Below are 20,084 nucleotides of genomic sequence, written 5' to 3'. Positions count from 1 at the left end.
AAATCCCTTCCTGTTACAAATCCTTTATGATTGATCCTCATCTAGATTTTTATGCTAATGTATTTCTTTTCCTCCAACTCTATCCGCAGGAGTAACCATAACTGTAAAATATTCTAATTAAAAGTAATATCAGTTCTCTTTAGGTGCTGAAAATGTATTTGAAACTATTAATTAGGGAAGCCACAGAAATAGTTCTAATTGGCAATGCCACAAACAAATATCAATAAAATTATAAAGGTTTCACAAGCTAACAGAGGATTTCTAAAACAACATTTAAAAAAAATAAATTGTTTTCAAAACATTTTACCATTCTTTCGCAACATTATACATCTCTATTAGCAAATACAGGTCTGGCTTTTATTATAAGAATACTTGGGACTTAGGGGTTTCAGGCATTCACCATTTCTTTTACTAGTACTGTAGGAAGAAAAGCTTGGTGATCATGTCTGTATATATGACATTGTTACTGAATAGTAGCAATTAGTTATTTTCATTCAGGTTATCAGGTTTCCATATAAAATATTCCATACATATATTTCAAGTTTTGACTTAGAGGGGCATATTCAATTCTTCCGAATCCCCGCGGCGTTAAAACGATTACCGTTATTATGGTAATAGTAAGCTGGATTTCATCTCGCAGCTCAGGGAGCTGAAATCCAGCGAGAAAACTACCATAAAAACGGTATTTACATGCACTATTACCGTAATGCGCCGCAAGATTTTTGGCATTTTCGACAACGATTGAATATGCCCAGAGAATATGAATTAAACCACAGTTGCAGTCCAGCGGACGCATATAAACTGTTGATTTCAGTGAATGGTACATGTCCCTCTTGTCCTCTGCTTCTCTACAGCTGATGATCCTGTGTTGCTTGGGCAGCATAGTGGCTAAGTGGTTAGCACTTCTGCCTCACAGCACTGGGGTCATGAGTTCAATTCCCAACCATGGCCTTATCTGTGTGGAGTTTGTATGTTCTCCAGGTGCTCCAGTTTCCTCCCACACTCCAAAAACATACTGGTAGGTTAATTGGCTACTAACAAATTAACCATAGTCTGTGTGTCTGTGTGTGTATGTTAGGGAATTTAGACTGTAAGCTCCAATGGGGCAGGGACTGATGTGAGCGAGCTTTCTGTACAGCGCTGCGGAATAAGTGGCGCTATATAAATGATGATGATGCTAGACCTTGAACTTAGTTTTATCTGATCTTCTTTCACCTACTGCATGGGGGCACACCCATGGCCATTGGAAGGGTAAAATGCGTGCTAGCTTCCCTCTACCTTCTCATACGCCTAACCCAGAGAGCCGCCGCTTAAGGTGCTGCGACCTTCCCTACCGCTTCTTACCTTGAGTGGAGCAAGAGGGAGTGGATGAGGCAGGCAGAGGACAGGAATGTCAGACTGAGTGCTGCTGCTGACTCCTGCCCCTCCATGTCAGTGAATGGCTGGGAGTGTGACAATGTGCTGTGATGTTTCAATTATTAAACCTCCCTCTCCCCAACTTTCAGAGGAAGAAGGGAAGTGTTCAATTTAAATCCTCCGGGCTGCTAGCGTTTAGCGCAGGAGCACCGCAAGGAAAAATAAAAGCACTAGCTGAGTGACATGATGCATTTCATTCAATGCTTTAAGCGCCTTCAATATGTTGGCGCTCTAGGCCTTAATTTGCCTATTTATTGCTTCATAAGCACACCAGCCAGTCTCCTCCATACATTACTATGTACCATGTCCAGGTGGATCTGAACTAGATAGGGGTGAAAATATGTAAAAATGTATTTCACTTGCCAATTTATTTGCCAGGTATGTAAAAGAATATTCAAGCTGAAAAATGTCAAATGTATCTTGAACCACTATTGTCCAGATGCATGAATGCCAAAATACTAGCATTCACATACAGCCACCCAAGGGCCTGGATCCCTTTCCTGATAATCCTCTTTCCCTGACCATTAATTGCAAGAGCTTGAGATTACTCCAAGTAAAATACATCTATATTATAGTTATGGGCAAGCATGCATAAAGTGACTAGCATCTGCCAGTCATTAATCATTGGTGGGAACTGGCGTGTGCAAATCAAATTCCTCTACTCTCGTGACCTAAAAAGAACAGCATGGATAACTTCCCTCATGCTGTTACGTCAAGGGAGAAGATGCTCTCTTAAGGCCTGAGTCTTTAAGGAGAGCAAGGCAAAAAAAAGGAGTAAATTTGATCCTGGACAAAACCATGTTGCAATGCAAGGGGTGCAGATTAGTTTATTATTTTGCACAAAAAGACAATACCAATTTGCTTGTCAGGTAACACACAAATACTTGATAAACTTTATTTTTATACTGAAATTTAAAGTTGATCTAGGGCATGCCCTACCCCAACTATAAATTTTTTGCCACATTTTAAATTTACCTCCCCTCCAATGCAACATAGTTTTACCGAGGTGCAAAGTTACTCCTTTTTTTTGCTTTGCTCTCCTTAATGACTTAGGCCCTTACATAGAATATATTGATCAAGAGCAGTTACTGCCCTGTGATTATCTCTTATGAGAAGAACCATGTGTGAGGATGCCCAAGGACAACAACCAAATTAAAGTAAAATACAGCACTCTACACATACTGTTCACTCATTAGATCTATAGCTCGGTCTACCAGTAGGTACATACTTGTCCTTATCTAATGACACTTGATAGTGCTTTGCTCTTCTCCCTTTCGAGGCATTATTGCACACCTTTCACGTTCATGATGCTGTATGTACATATTTTGGAGCATATCCCCTCCGGAGATACACATCTGATATCCACTTTTAGCCCCTAGGATTGTAGACACTGCAAATATGTCCTAAATTTAATTTGTATGTCTTATAGGTGTCTCCTTACAGGAAGTCTCTTACTTTTAATAAGATATGCTTAAAGCATATGATACTCTAAAAATTATGACCTGCTTTAAACATATGAGAGTTTAAACACAAAAAGAGTTCATCCCCAAATAAGAGTTAAACTATTGCTGCCAGTCAATGCTGGTATCAGTAAATTTGGGAGACAAAATGCATGGGGTACCGCTGAAAAATGTTGATACCAGCACTAAGCTATGCCAGTCAGGGTAGGTTAGATGAACAGCCTGATGTACCATAGCCATAGTGACAATCCCTGCTCAAAGCACTAGGGCTATTCTCACATCCCTAGGTGAAGGGTGTGGGTTAATATATACACTTACTGTGAAATAACATCATTATCCATGGTGATCACATCATGCCCTGCCCCCCTTAAAGTGTAAGAATATGCTGGCACTTGTAGTAGTAGTACACCTTGGCACCGGGGAAAAATATTTTAAAGAACCAACACACACTGTGAAAAAATATCTTTATTGTAAATAAAGACACCTCCACACATCCCTTTTTAACCCCTTACTTTCTCATCAATCCCAAGGTTGCACCTTGTCATCCTTAGGATCTCTGGCATTTACTAACAAACCATCAAAACTATAATGTACGCCGCACAACCTCCTCAGTTACGAGTCCCGCAGCAAATGACTCAGAATTGGCAGGACATATATATAAGCTGGAAAATTTCCACGCCCTGACCTGACTTTCACAGTGTGTGTGTATATATATATATATATATATATATATATATATATATATATATATATATATATATATATATATATATATATATATATATATATTGTAACACCCTTACTGTACTTGGGCTATGCTGGGCTGACTCTTCCCTGTCCTGTTCTACCTCTCGATATGACTTTTCTTCCTAGTAAATTGGACGCGATGGGGCTATCAGTGTTGTGATTCGCTAATTTTGGCCTCGTCCCCAATCAAAAGCATAAGCAGACTCAGCATTTATTAACTTTGCATTTAAATGAAAATTTGCACTAAATCATAGTAACAAATCAGAAATTAGCTTGTATCTGTCTAGTGCAAGTTGAAATGTTTTATTAGTTGTTAGGTTTTGTGCAAATTTTCACCTAAATGCAAAATTAGTAAATAAGCCTTTTTGTGTATAAATACAAAATGCATTGACAATAATCAATGAATACTATAATTTTTTAAAAAATTGCTTGGCTACCGTAGGTACAAAATTTAATCAATCGAAGAATCTCATCATTAGCCACGCCCCCAAAATTGGCATCACTACTTTGGTCCAATAAAAACAGTGGGCGGGGCCACTGTGACACTTGCACTGCGTCACTAAGCCCCACCCCCTGTTTAATTCACAGAGCTGGCCAGGATCTGGGAGAATTGCCAGAAATTCAGGAGTCTCCCAGACATTACAGAAAAATAGGAAACTATAGGTCTATTTAATAAAACTGTGCGATACGGAATATTTACTAAAATATTCTACTGCCCAATTTAGCAAGAAATGTCAGCAGGACATGTCAGCAGGATAGTACCCTGGCGTTATCCGCTGGCAGCGGTAAGAGGAGTCTTACTGCTTGTCAGGCCAGTCTAGGATCAATCTGTGCATGCATGAGCTGACTTGGGCTTCCAGTTCCAGATTCAATTAAAAAAATAAAATTAAGTTAATAACAAAGGAAAAATAAAACAAGAATAAAAAAAAAAACACAACAAGAAAATGGTTTATTTAAATAATAAAGCATTTTTCCTTTGGGTAGCCTCAACTATTGCCATGCTGGGATGGGACTACAGCGGTGGTACTTGTATTGTTGCCGTACATTGGAAAGAAGGCCACACGGCACAGGCAACCACTGTCTGGGGGGAATTTGTTAGCTCTAAATCCTGCAAAAACTGGAGTTTCCACCAGATTTAGGGAATTTCGCCTATTAATAAATATGTCCCTAAATCCTATATGTTGAACTAAATAATTGACAGCTGTGCATTAGAGATAAGCAAAATTTTGTTCAAATTGTGTTTTGCAGCAGAATGGGATATTTACAGAGGTGCAAAGTATTGCGATACAATTTTTATGTTCTGCTTTTGCTTCACCATTCTGACCTGTATCTGTAAATTTGCATTTCAAGGAATTTATGGTCTATGAATAGAGCTGGGTTAACAGTCATTTTATTCTGCTGTGTGATGTGGTTGGGGGTAGGACAAAAGAGTAGAATACAGCATACCTCACTTTTGTCGTTATCCATTCAGGACAAATCGGGCTTTGCGGTGGGGCACCTTTGAAGGAGACATGACCTCTTCATTTTGGGGGTGTATCTAGCAGATTAGAAAAGCTAGGACACTACACCTGCTTCCAAAAAGAAAAGCTGTGTTCCTCAGCTGTGCCCGCCGTAATGAGCGGGACATTCTCAATGGTGGGATGTGGTTTACTTAACTTGATACTACACAAACCACACCTCCTGTTCATAAGCTTTTGTGCTCCAGGTACATTTATAGACGTGTTCTGAGGTATAATAAATATGACACAATTAAATGTGTTTTTAAATTGTCACAAAAAATAAGACATTGACCAAAAGCTGCCAGACAGGTGCACAAAAACATCAAACTCTCCCGCCAAAATTAACACTAAAGTGTGTGTGCGTTAGAGCATTTAGAGTCACCAGGCATTAACGGGGCATGGACTGATGTGAATGATTAATCACCTTCTGTAAAGTGCAGCATAACATGTACTCTGTATATAAACAAAGGATAATTATTACATAATTGTATGAAAATTACTTTTATACCATTTTTGCCAACTCTCCCGGAATGTCCGGGAGACTCCCACATTTCGCGTGAGTCTCACGGACTCCCGGGAGAGTGTGACAATCTCCCTAATTAGGCCCAAAAAGCCGCGATTCCCGGTGTTTGTCCGCGCTGTAAAATGATGAGTTTTGCATCATTACATCATGGGGCGGGGCCAAAATGACGCGATTTTCGGAGCCACGCCCCCTGCACACCCACCTGTCCCGGCAGGCTCCCGGATCATACTTGCCATAAGTAGGCAAGTATGTACTATACTTAACAGCAGCCTTAAACTGTTGTCACCAGAAGAACTATTTTTGCTGTCATAGGGCTGCAACATTTTTGTGTATGCAGTGTGAGTGCTGTAGCAATGTTCTTGCACGCCTGGCATCAGCATTTAAACAATTCTTACAGGAAATTAAGAATATCATAGAATGGATTGTCAATAATTTACAAAAGAACACTTTACGTCAAAGAAACTTTTCTAAATTTTGCTTGTATATATATTTAGGGAGAGTGATATTTGGGGAGAGTCAAGTCCGAATTTTACATATTAAACATACTTGCCAACTTATGGCAGTCGGCGTCCAGGAGCTGCCAGGGGTAGGTGGGCGTGCGGGGGGTGGGGCTCAGAAAATCCTGTAATTTTGGTCCCGCCCCTGCGATGTAATGACGCGTCATTTTACAGCGGGGCCAAAATGCCGCAATTCTCAGGGAATCGCAGAATTTTGAATTTAATTCTGCCCCTTTCACTAGGAAGTGGGCAGATGTGGGAGGCTGCCATACTCTCCCGGGAGTCCCACCCGGAACCAGGGAGTCTCCCGGACATTCCGGGAGAGTTGGAAAGTATAATATTAAAACTCAGGTATTCCTTATTCACTTCTAAAGTGCTTGTAAAATCTGTTTATTCACACGGTACTAGTTGTCTAACAGGTCTCTACTTATAATATTAAAACACATACTGTGTAAGTCACATTTCCTCATTTGGCACACAGCTCATAACAAACCATAATATAAATAGATTAGCTCATAAGAGGACATAGCCCCCAACTACTTTATACCTGGCTTAATTAGCCTAGTGATGCTTCCCCCTGTCAAGAAAGACCCACATCTGCAAAGGCAGACCGTAATTCTATATAGATGGCAGACAAGGTGTTATGTGCTTGACTGCCTTTTGATCTAATCTAAGATGTTCAGTTTTCATGCCCCTTTGACCTATAGCCTGAAGGATGTCTATAACAGGATCAATCATTACAGTCAGCTAGTCACAGACATGACAAGCCGTATACATCTTCTCTAGTGTGCCCAGGAGGAAAGTAATTTAACAATACTTCCCTGTACTGTGCTGCCTCCACACTTGGCCCCCCAACTCATCCATGCCCCAGCTAACCAGAAAAACAGGTTTTATTCTTATTTTACAAATCACTAAAGAGTAAAACCTCACATTTCCAATTTTGTTTTAAAGCGTCTTAACCAAGCCATAAACATGTATATGCATATTTTCTTAAAAACACACACCATGCAATTGTAAAAGTAGTGACTAGTTTGATCTGTCATCATCTTCTAAATATTGGTGATGTGTACTGGACTGTAGTGTATAATGGTCTGGTATGTTTTCTGCACATTTTTAGTAGTTGCTTTTCCTTCTTTGCCATTAGTTTCCAGGTAAACATGATAAAATGTGGTACTATATATAATTTTCAATTCTGCAACAGTTTTAGATTCAACTATACTTATTAGCCTTTGATTCAACTATACATATGTTGACTCCACTCACAGACATTGAAGCTACTTAACACACTGGATAACCCACTCATGTCATTTTTTCTCTATGTATAAACAAATAGACTCCTGATTAATACCATTTGTGGTTTGCAATACTAGGGGAGGGTAAGTCAGAGGATTTGGTTTAAATAAACCTTTATTTTATACAATGTCAGCTGAAGACTTGAAGATGAGGATGAAGGACTTCTTTGTGGATACAGGAAGACCATTCAGGGTATCATCTATATGGGATCAAGAACCAGCGTCAATAAGAAATGACTAATTAAATAAAGTTTAATTAAAAAGTTGTGAAGTTATTCTCTGAGCTTTTCATTCAAATCCTTGCTGCATTCCCTAGGTCTGCAGGACCCGTCCTAATTCCCATCCTATATATCAAACCGTTCCTTCAGTGCTCATTTCTCTGTCCGCATCACCACAAGTCAGTCCTAGGCATCTGATCTACACTATATATACCACTCGTATTGGAAAGTCAATAAGCTGCTTTCAATTTCAGTGTCCCCTCTATGCAGATTACAAAGAAGTTTATCTTTCCTCTCCGGATCATTCACCATCTGTGTTGCCCGCACTACTGGATGCCATTTATCTAGGTGCCACCCTTGACTCACGACTGTCCTTTGTTCACCACATCCAATATGTACTTACATGCAAGAACCATCTCAAGAATACACGTTAGTGTTAATAATCTCCCATTGACTATTTCAATTCCTATAATGCCGGTCTTCTCATAACAAGACTTTCCCCTTGGCCTTCAATCCTTCAAGCATTCTCTGGACGCTCACCTCTCTATGCAAGATTATCAAATTCCCGAACCACCTTCTTAACCATCCTAGGCTATTCTGCCTAATTACCACCCCTCTACATAATTCATACTTACTTCTCTTTCCAAACTCAAATAACCTACTTGACCCCAAACTAACATTTCTGTGTGACTGGATCATATAGCCCACTAAGCACTTTTCCCATTACAATCTGGCTGTGCGAGCATGTCTAAACAATTAATGGCAGCCTGGGCATGCTCGGACCTGTAGTGCACCACAGACAAAAAAAATAAATATAATTTTAAACAACTACCCCACACCCACCAAATTAGGGGCTTGGGAACAGTCCTAGAATTTTTCAGCGTAGAGCTGGTTATACATAGGGTGGGGGGTGCATTTATTTTGCAGGCCTGAGCTCCCTAGAGAATTCACCCCCGTACTGACCAGCCTAAGGTTGCTTTGGCATTATGGCAGGGGGAACCCACTGTTCCTGCTATAGGGCTACTAGTTCTGGCTAGCAAAGCTTAGTGCCGGGACTACTAAATTTAAGGGGACCCAATGCCTTTTGGCCCCCCCGATTTTGCTACTAGCCTAGGGTGGCAGCACTATGGCTTTTTTTAGGGGGGGCTGTGTGTTTTTCTTTTAAATTGTTATTTATTTGAAGTGCATAACATGTTGATAACGTAGTGTAAATTACGCCAACTCCACGAGGCCCCAAGTGTGTATATAAAACACATATGCTGCAATCTTCTTTGTTACCCTTTTATCATCATCATTTATTTATATAGCGCCAACCTATTCCGTAGCGCTTTACAATTGGTGACAAACATAATAAACTAATAAACAAACTGGGTAAAACAGACAAAGAGGTGAGAAGGCCCTGCTCGCAAGCTTACAATCTATGGGATCATTCTTTTATTTGATTATTGTTATGTACTTTGAGAATTACAACAAAAGAATTGTTGCCCATTGAATGCTTGAATCACTTTTTCGGGAGTGAACATCCAATAGGCTGACCATCCTGCCTCAAGGGGGGGGGGGGGGGGGGGCGGGGTCACAAAATTGTGGAAAAAAGAGGTATAAACTAACATTAATTTTAAAATATAAGAGAATAGTTCTTCACCAAAGTAAAAAGAAAACCTGAAACACAAATTTAGCTAGTTGACGTATTCCCGTGGTGAAGGACGAAGACAATGACTCATCCTTGGGCGGGCACTTGAATATAAGCAAGTAGGAGAGACAAGGATGGAGACAGGTGCAGACATGATAGCCCCCCCTCCAACTTCACATCTTCACCCTCAGTAGTGCTCATTCATCACTCCGTTCTGCTATACAGCGATTTAATGAAAACAAAACGAGTGACAAAGATTTCTGTGGCCCTTTTAAAAAGTGGAGCTGATATTTAAAAAACAAAAGAACATAAACATTGTTAGAGGGGGAGTCAGATTTCAAATGAAAGATAAGCACTTTTGGCGTGGAAGGCGAAGGGGGGCCGCTACAAGCACATCAGCCTAGGGCGGCCTGAACCTTTCATCAGGCCCTGATTTAAAACATAAATACATAAAACGGAATATGCAGCACAGTATTGTTTGTGAATTGCATTGTCTTTGCCTTGCTCCAGAAATGACTATTTCTGAATTAATACCTGTGCTATGTTCAGGATGAAAATAAACAAAGAAATCTCACTCAATTAACGTAGATAGTTATTGCATTGAACTATTGGAATTAATTATGAATGTAACATGCCTTTAAAAAGTTTAAACTATGGATTCATATGGTAAATTTAGTCAGAATTACTTATTTGACACTACTGCAGTAAAAATGTAATCTAAGCCTAATTAAAACATAAATGATAAACAGTATGATATAAATAGTATTCTAGATCAAAACAAGAGCCCAGTTAGAAGTTGGACCATCTTGTATTCCACATCTTGTGGAGTGAAAGAAGGATTCATGTAATCTAATTCTAATTGCTCTTCTGTCATTTAATACCTACTATTATATTTGCAGGACACTGCCATTTTTGCATTTTAAAATAAAAAGTGTCAAATAATAATTTAATTACATCAGTTTTCATTGTTCTATAATTACTGCTGGCCTAACAACTCAAGTGAATTGTAAATAATCCAGCCAATGACTGGTTTACAGCTAGCACAGGCCACACACCCTGCCACCACAAGCGTTATTAGTACATAGCGTTGTGGTAAAATAAATATATTGTATTAGAAGGTAAGGGAAAAGAAAACAATGAAAGACAGTATGGAGTAACAGGTGTGTACAATAGTGATCTATACATTTATTTTAAACCGTCCGCTGCTTAATTTAAACCAATCTGTGGGATTAGAATTTTGGGATTATACATTTGTGCTACATCTGCAAAAATTCCATAAACTGTACAAGGGAGCAGAGATCGTAGGCAAATATCTTACTTCCTATGACAATAATCTACTGTTAGCTTGTTTCTAGAAAACAATAACTCTTTTTGCAATCTACATAACAGCCAAGGGGCCAGACTGCAAAGTGTATTTCACGGGGAAGTAATGCGATATTATTGAACTTCTCAGTGCTTGTAATTTAATGACCAAGTGATCAATTCCTATTGCTAATTACATGTAAAAAAAAAAAAAAAAAAAAAAAAAAAAAAAAGAACTGCCTAATTTCGAGTTCATTATCAGAGATGTCTCGTCTAGTTTTATACAAAGCACAGTATGAGCACAGACCTTATTACCTACATAAACAGAACTGGAGAGCTGTCATTAACCTTATCCATGCCAAACTGTCCAGCAATGTGTTAGATTACAGTGTGTAGGGAAAGTTTTCAATGTTCCTTTCGTGGATCCATTTACAGGTACAGTACAGGTTGCCACAGGTTTTGAATGCATAAGATCAAATGAATATATAAGACTTCCTATGATGCAGTTTATACTTTAGTGTTTTTATTTACATTTACGGCAAAACGTTACTCTTTCTGTAACTGTATGCACTGTATGTATGGGAACGGGTCTTCAGACAGGAAAAGGTACAAAAGCAGTGTCATGTTAGGAATTCAGAACAAAACATATACTATATTATATCATCATAATCATTCAGAGCCGTAACTTAGAGTTCTAGCGCCTGGGGCGAGAAAGACAAATGCCGCCCCCCTAGCCCTCAGTTTTAACCAAATGAACCTAAAATATTCCTAAATTGCGCCCCCCTTGAGCATTGCGCCCTGGGTGGTCGACTCTGTCGCACAGCCCTAGTTACGGCCCTGTAATCGTTTATTTATATAGCACCACTAATTCCACAGCGCTGTACAGAGAACTCACTCACACCAGTCCCTGCCCCATTGGGGCTTACAGTCTAAATTCCCTAACACAGACAGAGAGACTAACATACTATATATAATGTTTGACTAATTACAGGCAACCCATTTACTAAGGAAAGTAGCTATAATGTGCATAATAAAGCAACTGTGTGTTATTGACTTCATAATTATATCAAAAGCCAGAAACCATTACATAATAGGTCACAATGTAACAAAGAGGCAGACTGCAGTGGTGCACTGTAGACTCAGTGACGGATTAAGACCACTTTAGTCACTAGATATTTACCCAAACAATGGACATTGACCCACCAGATTTGTATTATGCTCCATGAGCCAAGTGAATCCCTCCTATTTCACTGAAATCCCCTCTGGAGCACTTGGAACTGAACATCTGCAGGACTCCCACCTGTTCTTACTGTAATCAGTCATTGACTAATTAAAGACAGAAAACACAATAAAGAAGTTGAGTTTACATCAAGGCTGTCTGTCAATCCATTCCCTGGGGTCCCCTCTTAGCTTATGTTGCATTCATTTTATCATGTCCTTTGCCTATAGTTTGATGTTACAATACATGTGTCTCTCCTTGAGCCCATTGTAAGGGACTGTAAAAGAAAGTCACGAATATAGCTACAAAGTGACACCAAATTAAAACAACTCGCTGCGACTGCCTTTGTATCCTCTGTCTGTACGCTGTCCTGATGACATACGTCACAGTGACAGAGCATGAATGAAGTGGTCAGACTCAGTGATATAAGAAGAAGGCGCCCCAGACATTACGCCAACACATTACTGCAAAATAATTACAGCAAACACAACTCTAGATCCTCCTAGGAATCAGAAACTGGAATGCAGAAATAGTTGACAATTATAGCTTCAGTTAGTGTAATAAGAGTACTGCTATATAGAACATTTGCTCCTGTTAGAAAACATTCTGTGATCATGCAATAAAGTGTTTAATCCCATGAGTAACTCTCTGGCACTGAAGAGGTTAATATCAGGAACGGATGGCATCCAGTGATGAGCCTTTTTCGGTCCTCAAATCTGTTTTATTTCTGACATAACTTCCCCTCTGTAGAACATGAACAGCAGGGGGATCTCCTGCACACGTGCAGAGGAAACCTGACGTGCTCACGACCCTGAATCACATTATGTTAAAGACTAACAACATGCAGATAATCTGAAACAAACAAAGCATCAATCAGATCTGCATTACTGCTCCCAGCAGAGTTAGATATAAGACACCACTTCACTGATAAAACTACTAATTCTGACATAGAGCACTGACAAAACATTACCCAGGAAATGATGCAGAAAGCAAAGTGAGAGGGGCTAAGACATCATTTATATTATTGGTATTCTGTGTAAATAAAATGAGCATTTAAGAAATACTATTGATCTGCAGAGCATCTTCCATCTGTAAAGCGGTATTGGCGTTATACTCCTGTCACACAGTAAAGTGGGTCATTATTCCTACTTACCAATCTTCTGCAGATGCTAACGAGACTGTTATGTATTTGCTGATGTGCAAACATTGAACTGTACATGGCATAGCCAACTGTATTACACACCTGAATGTTTTATGGAGGCATAGAAGGAAAAATACATGACATTGTCATCCACAGTGATCCTCAAATGACCCTGAAATTAAGTCAAACCATAATGAAGACTACATATTGTACCAAAACACAGTAGACCTTTAAATCATAATGCCAATCCATTTAAATCTATAGAATTTCATAAAAAAACAAGTTCCAGGTATTTTCTGCATTTGAAAACAGTCAAATGAATATTTCAGCTAGGTACAATGACACCTGTATGAACGTCACACATTACAGCAGACTTATGAGGCTCACTAGCTGTTGGGAACTATTAAGTCACAGCATTGCTGGCATGCTGGGACTTCTAGTTCCACAACAGCTGCAGTTGCCAGTCTCTGCATTCCAGTTTTGTGTACAGACACCTCAGACTCACAACTGGACGAAAACAACAAGTATCTTGTTTTTTCCTTGTGTGTGGCCAACATATATAGTTTTTGTACATGTATGTCTTGCGTAGCTTTTGAGGTTTTAACATTGACCCCCTCCCCAACCCCTTAAAATTCCTCACAGTGACGACATTAATGTTTAGTCGTTAGCAAGATAACTCAATTACTCCTGCAAATAGCATACTATATAGTAATTGATTTTTCAGTCATTATTCCTAGCCTGCCTTATGAGACAGTCTTACATAGCAAACAACAACACCTGCGTCCCAGTACACTGCCAAAATGTACCTGTCGCCCAGCTGTAAGTAACGTCTCAAAGGAACAGTTTTATTAAACAAATTTCATTATTCATTATGACAGAAATAGCGCTGAGAGTAACCTAAATTACCCTTATTCTCCAAATCACTCAATATGCAGCCAGCAATCCCAAAGCATATTGCTGCCTCCCTCCTTTCTCCCCCAAATAGTGCTGCACCAATGACAGAACTGGAGGCTGCTGGTCAGCTTCACCCCCTCCACCCTCTTGCACTCACCAGAATGAAAGAGATCAGAGCATAACACCAAGACTGAAGGGAATAGCAGGATCCTCAATGAAAGTGTCCAAAAATCCATTACCCTTGCTGAGTTCTGCTGAGTGTTTGAGTGGTGGAGAGTGACAGCAGTCCAGGATTCCCCTAGATATAGCAGGTTGCTAATTTGCTCAGATCCTGAGAGGGACTGGCTGAGCTTCGGGAGATGCCTTTTATTTTTGGTTGTTGTTACGGATTGGAGAGGGAAAGAGATATCGTAGGATAAGGCAAAGGGGAACCCTACAGACGTTTCACAGCAACTGCAGTCAAGTACAAACCTAAGAAGTGATTCTAGGGACTGACTTAGGGATCCTATTACCACGATCATGTGACAGGATACATACTACAGAGAGACAAATGCTTTTTTTTTCTTTTTAACTAGTTCATTGTAAATGGGCGTCTATGAGAATGTATAAAGCTTTTAGCACCTCCTCGCCCTCTTTCAGGTGTAGCTTCTCAGGGTGGGTACATTGTCAGATGAAATATGCAGCATATGTGTAAGGCTGAACTGTAAACAACACCAAGAGTACAGTGTCTTAAGCACTTACAAACTTATGAATGGCTTCTGTACATCAAACAATAACAATAAACAATTACAATAAAATAATATTTTATGTTGTACTATTTCTATGACACATTTATTTGTTAACATTAGGACACAATATTAATGTCTCAAAAGCACCATATATATGAATTGTCTAATATTGAAGAAAAAGAGCATCACAAGTACCTTTCAGAATAAATAAATGTTTATTTATAAAGCAGCAGCTTGCAAGATATAGTTAGCATAGCTCAACTCCACCTGAAAACAGATAGAGAAAAATTAACCATTGTCAACTTTAAGTCAAGTTTAATGCTAGGTCATAGAAGGTCATTTCTGAAATGAAAAAGTGCAAATCTGCAGCACCAGTGGTTTTATTGTGACACCAAACGCCTTACATTTCTGCAAGTGAGCCGAATGGGCAAAGCATGGATTTGTGGCCAAAGATGGTGGCATCTGTGGGGGTGCAGGAGCTTGCATTGATTGGAGAGTTGGGCAGAATGTGGGTGGTCTTTGCTAAGTGCAGATTAAGGGGCTCATGTTAAGTTGTATGTAAACTGTTGTTTTACATCTGACATTGTGCACACACCACTATTTTTAGAACTAGTGCTCTGTGCGCTTGCCCAGAAGTATAAAAGCATGTTCTATGCCAGAAAAGCAATTTGCGTTCAAATTAACACAAGCCCCTGTGTCCATAAGTACAGGGCCATCTTTTCCATTGGGCATGGTGGGCAGCTGCCCGGGGGCCCCACGAGCAAGGGGGCCCCATAGGCACGGCTCTTAATGAGAATAAATAATCCTGCAAAAGAAAAAAACCTGCAAAAAAAAACTACAAGGGTCACTGAGCAAGTACATCTATCTATCTCTATCTCTATATATCTATATCTATATCTATATCTATATCTATATCTATGGGCCCCGGTGCACTGCTTTGCCCGGGGGCCCATAATGTTGTTAAGATGGCCCTGCATAAATATACTTTGTTTTGCACTGAAGCACAGAAACAAGATTTCATTTTGTGGGGTGTGATTTTTTTTAAATGTGATAAATGAGGAGGGTGCATTTACAAGTAAACCCCTACTTTGCGGAGGGTGCGGAACCTTTTATTCACACACAAATGTGAATTCTCCGTCACTTCTGACATGTCGGTCATCTGGCCTTATCCCAATACTCGTAATGTACACACTTAGCACCTTCTATTAGCACTGCTTCATGCAATGTCATAAGAATCACACATGGAATAAAGCCAGTTGCAGATTGCTTTATAGTGTTTAATAGACTGTCAAGTGTGCATACCCTTGAAATGCACAAGGCTGACAATCAGACACACTGGTACACATAAAGAAACATTGTGGGGGTCCCCCATGTATTCCTCCTTGTGTGATTTCCGCTCTTTTCTTTTTTCTGTACACCATATAGTTTTGAAAAGTATCAATAAAAATATTGATGATAAATGAAAGAAACACTGTGGATTTGCAGCAAAGGACCCATAGAATGAGTATTAACTCTTAGGGTTTCCAGGGGTAGACTTGGTGGGGGGGTTCCATTGTACCCCCACATCTGGGGTTACAAGGAAGAAAAAGCTAAAAAGCTTTAAGGAACATCCCAATTAGTTTCTGTACTAAAAAACTATAACACTATAAAACTATAACACTTTTCTCTCTACATATATGTTTTAAGGAACTTTGGCTTCAACAAAATGGCACCATTACTGTTCTTACTCATTTTTTGCCTTAGTGTATTGTTCTTATGTTTTGGCTGTAGTAATATTTTTGGGAATAAAAAGGAAAATGAAGTAAAAGTAAGTTACATGAGGGGAGAATAGTAGGAGAAGCGAGGACCTGAATAGAGATGAGCGTTGTTAAACGCCAGGTTGTTGTTAGGCACACTGTTTCTTTCCCTAAAGGATTATATTCATAGGATTAGCATGGCCAATGGGGTAGCTGGGGAGGAGTCTGAGGTTTATGCTTATAAGCCTGTGGGAGGAGGTGTTGCCCCTCCTTTCTCCTTGCGGAACACCCGCCCTCCCACTCTTTGTATGTGATATGTTGTATTACGTATTATGTGTTCTGTGTTCTAACCATACTTCTTTTCTGCATTCAGAAGAGGCACAATAGGCTGGGAAGCGGTGCAGGCAGTGGTTAATACAGGGCGCAGTTAGTTTGGTTGGTCGCAAGACTCATTCTCCCTTCGATCCTGTCTCTTAAGGGGGTCACCTTTGCAGGTGCCCTGGGTATCGCTTTAGGAAGCGTACACCTGAGGCCAGAGAGGGTGGAGTCTTTCTGATGCCGTAAGGTTTGCGCCGGGGTATTTGGGCCGGCTGGCCACCCCCCTTTTACAGTGTTCTGATAAAGTTCGTTTTGACTGGTATTTTGCCTGCATCCACTTTCGTTGCCACCATTTTCCACAATTTTTAACTAATTAATAAACTGTGACCTTAGTTCACCAAATTTGTTACTGTGTCCGTGTGGTTTATTTCATGTTCATTATGTAAATCATTATTTTAAGGTATTTAGGGTTTGTGACAGTGTGGTGGAATCAGCCCATGGGTGTTTATTAATTTTTGCAGAGTTGTATTCATTTTAAAGGTATTATATTAATTTGGCAAGATGATCAAGATTAATTTATTTAAAGGAAGTTAATATTAACGTGTGGTTTTTATATTAGTGTACAGCTTACATTATGCCTCATCCTTTTTTTTTCTTTAACATACGCTACTACATTTATACACATTGTACTTTTGTAATTCTTTTTCTCTAATAGTTCTTTATTGGGTTTTTTAAAACGCAAAACAAACAAACAAACAAACAAACAAACAAACAAAAAACAACATACTTTCTAATTCTATTATTATTGCAGCATGTTCTTTTGCTTTGTCTTAAAAACAAGAATTTGTAAACCCCTTTCTAGAAATCCTGTGTTTGCCACTGTTTCCTGTAGGCAACCCCCCCCCCCTCCCAAACCCAAACAAACTAATCATAACAACAACCGCATTTTGTGTAACCCTAAGAATATACTTCTCATTTTTTTTTAAATCATTGAATGCACATAAAATAACATGAATTGAAAGTGATCAGTTTTTTGTTTTTCAATATTATCTACAAAAATAGTTAAAAAGTTAAAACAAATAACAAGAAACACAGACAAAAGAGCTTTGTGACTTGACATAGGGTAAATGTACACTAAGATACAGTAACTATGAGTGAAATAGCACAGTGGTTAGCATTACTGCCTCACAGTGCTTAGGTCATGAGTTTAATTCCGAGCAAGACCCTATATACGTTACGTTTTTATGTTACAATGATATTTGTGAGGGTTTCCTCAGGGTGCCCCGGTTTCCTGTTATAGTCCAAAAGCATTCTGGTGGGTTAATTAGCTTGTGCGTGTGTGGTAGGGAATTTAGATTAGACTAATCTGGCTGACTATATATCCTCTGTACAGCACTGTGTAATATGATTGGAGCTATATACAGTAAATAAATTGATAATTATAGCTAATGAGACACTTGATTTATTTTTATAACTTGAACTAGAGAGATATAACTTAAACTAGAGAGATACAAGTTAATTGTTGATTGGTTTCTGTTGTTCAGTCAAATTTTGCACCCAAATATAAAAGGGGTTATTTAATAAAAATGCTTAAAGGTGCAAATGTGCACTAAAACTATAACAGCCATTAAGCATTTGCTTTCATTGTCTATCTTGCTCATGAGAGGTGAAAGGTATTTGCTGATTAGCTGCTACGGTTTTGATGCAGATTTGCACTTATCAGCAGTTTTAGTTACTGCTAAATGTTTAACACCCCATAGGAGTCAGCTAGCAGGTCAGGAGTTGTGAGGAGTTGTGCCCAGCACTGATACATGAAGATGAGGTAGAGGAGCCAAGGCTCTTAGAAAGATATTCTGCTTTGCTTAAATACTGAGTGATCAGTCCACAATATAATTAGGGTTATTCCCCTTGAACTCTCCCTCTTTTTCTCATCCTTCAAGGTACACGCCACCCGCCTCTTCCACGCAGCCCACTCTCCCTGTGGTCTTTATATACTGTCATCCTGGTCCCCTCTCTATACCTTGATCAATTCGCACACATGGCTCCTCACTTTCTCTCCTGTGACCTTCCCTCCCTCATCTCGGGGGCCTTTAATATTCCTATAGACAATGTCTCTGAACTTGCTGCTTTCAAACTTCTCTTCCGCTCCTCCTCCTGTGTTCTCTCTCAATGGACCACCTCTCCCACCCACAATATTGACCATTCATCACCCACAATATTGACCATTCATTTGATCTGGGGTTTTTCCCACATCTGTACTGTCTCCTACTTCAACATTTCACCTTTCCCTCATTCTAACCACCATCTCTTCTCTTTTAGCATCTCCTCACCCCTCTCACCTTCCTCATCCCCTAGAGGTACTCTCAACATGGGGAAAATGGACACCATCACCAAACTCCTCCTTCCTGGGCTCACTCCTCTCCCTCATCTTCACCCTATCTTGCCCCAATCTGGATGTCTCCTTCTATAATCACACCCTTACCACAGCACTTGACTCTGTTGCCTTGGCTGTCACTATCAAGCTTTGCTGGTCCCGCCTTAACCTTTGCGCTTCAAACTTACCCGCTATCTTCAAAAATGCTCCCGTAGCATGGAAGGCCTGGAAGAAGTCACACACTCATGCTGAGTTCCTTCACTTCAAGTTCATTCTTTCCTCTTACAGGTCTGTCCTATAACTATCTAAACGGTCTTACTTCAAGACTCTCATTTCTTCCCAATACTTCACCCTCCTTTGTGGATGCTTTCTCCATCCCTTGCTGACCACTGTCATCCCCACTCTCAAGCCCACCCATCTTCTCTTCCTTCACTCTGGTATCTGCATGAAATCTGAAGTCTGCACATTTCTATCCTCCTCACCCGTTCACCTGCCCACTTGACCCCATCCCCTCTCACCTCCTTTGCTCCCTCTCAACGCCTGCTCCTACCTTGCCCACCTCCTCAATTTATCCCTCTCCTCTCCTTCCCCTTCTTCTTAAAACATGCTGTTGTATCCCCCAAACTTAAAAAAACATCCCTTGATCCTTCCACTCTCTCCAGTTACAGCCCTATCACCCTCCTTGCTTTTCTCTCCAAACTTGTTGAGTGGGTTATTCTCACCTTCATTCTTACATCTCACTCTCTCCTTGACTCATTCCAATTTGGATTTTTCTCCCTTCACTCCACCAAAACTGCCCTTGCTAAGGTCACTAATGACCTGCTCTTCACTAAATCTAAAGGACTATTCTCTCCTCTTTTCCTTCTTCACCTCTCTGCTGCCTTCAATACTGTTGACCACTCCCTCATTTTGTAAACGATTTGAAAAATATCTAGTCCTCTATTTTTCCTCTTACCTCTCCAACCGCTGCTTTCATTCTCTACACTCGACTCCACCGATACTTTCTTGGACCCTTGCTCTTCTCCCTCTATACCTTCTTCCTTGGTGACCTCATCAGCTCATTTGATCTCCGGTACCACCTGCATGCTGA

The 20,084-nt window shown here is 39.9% G+C and overlaps 1 protein-coding gene across 1 annotated transcript in view; it reads right to left on the bottom strand.

Moving 5' to 3' along the window:
* Positions 1–14,319, bottom strand: part of KREMEN1 (kringle containing transmembrane protein 1) — a 151,697-nt gene extending 137,378 nt beyond the window's left edge. Inside the window, exon 1 of the mRNA XM_075178549.1 lies at positions 13,996–14,319. Within this exon, the coding sequence (XP_075034650.1) occupies positions 13,996–14,074 (79 nt within the window). The 5' untranslated portion in view covers positions 14,075–14,319. The remainder of the gene's footprint in view (positions 1–13,995) is intronic.
* Positions 14,320–20,084: the final 5,765 nt, after the last annotated feature.

This window comes from Mixophyes fleayi, chromosome 1 (genome assembly GCF_038048845.1).
Source record: "Mixophyes fleayi isolate aMixFle1 chromosome 1, aMixFle1.hap1, whole genome shotgun sequence".
Classification (NCBI taxonomy): Eukaryota; Metazoa; Chordata; class Amphibia; order Anura; family Limnodynastidae; genus Mixophyes; species Mixophyes fleayi.
Note: the sequence above shows the minus strand (reverse complement) of the source record. Positions and strands in the feature narration are given on the sequence as shown.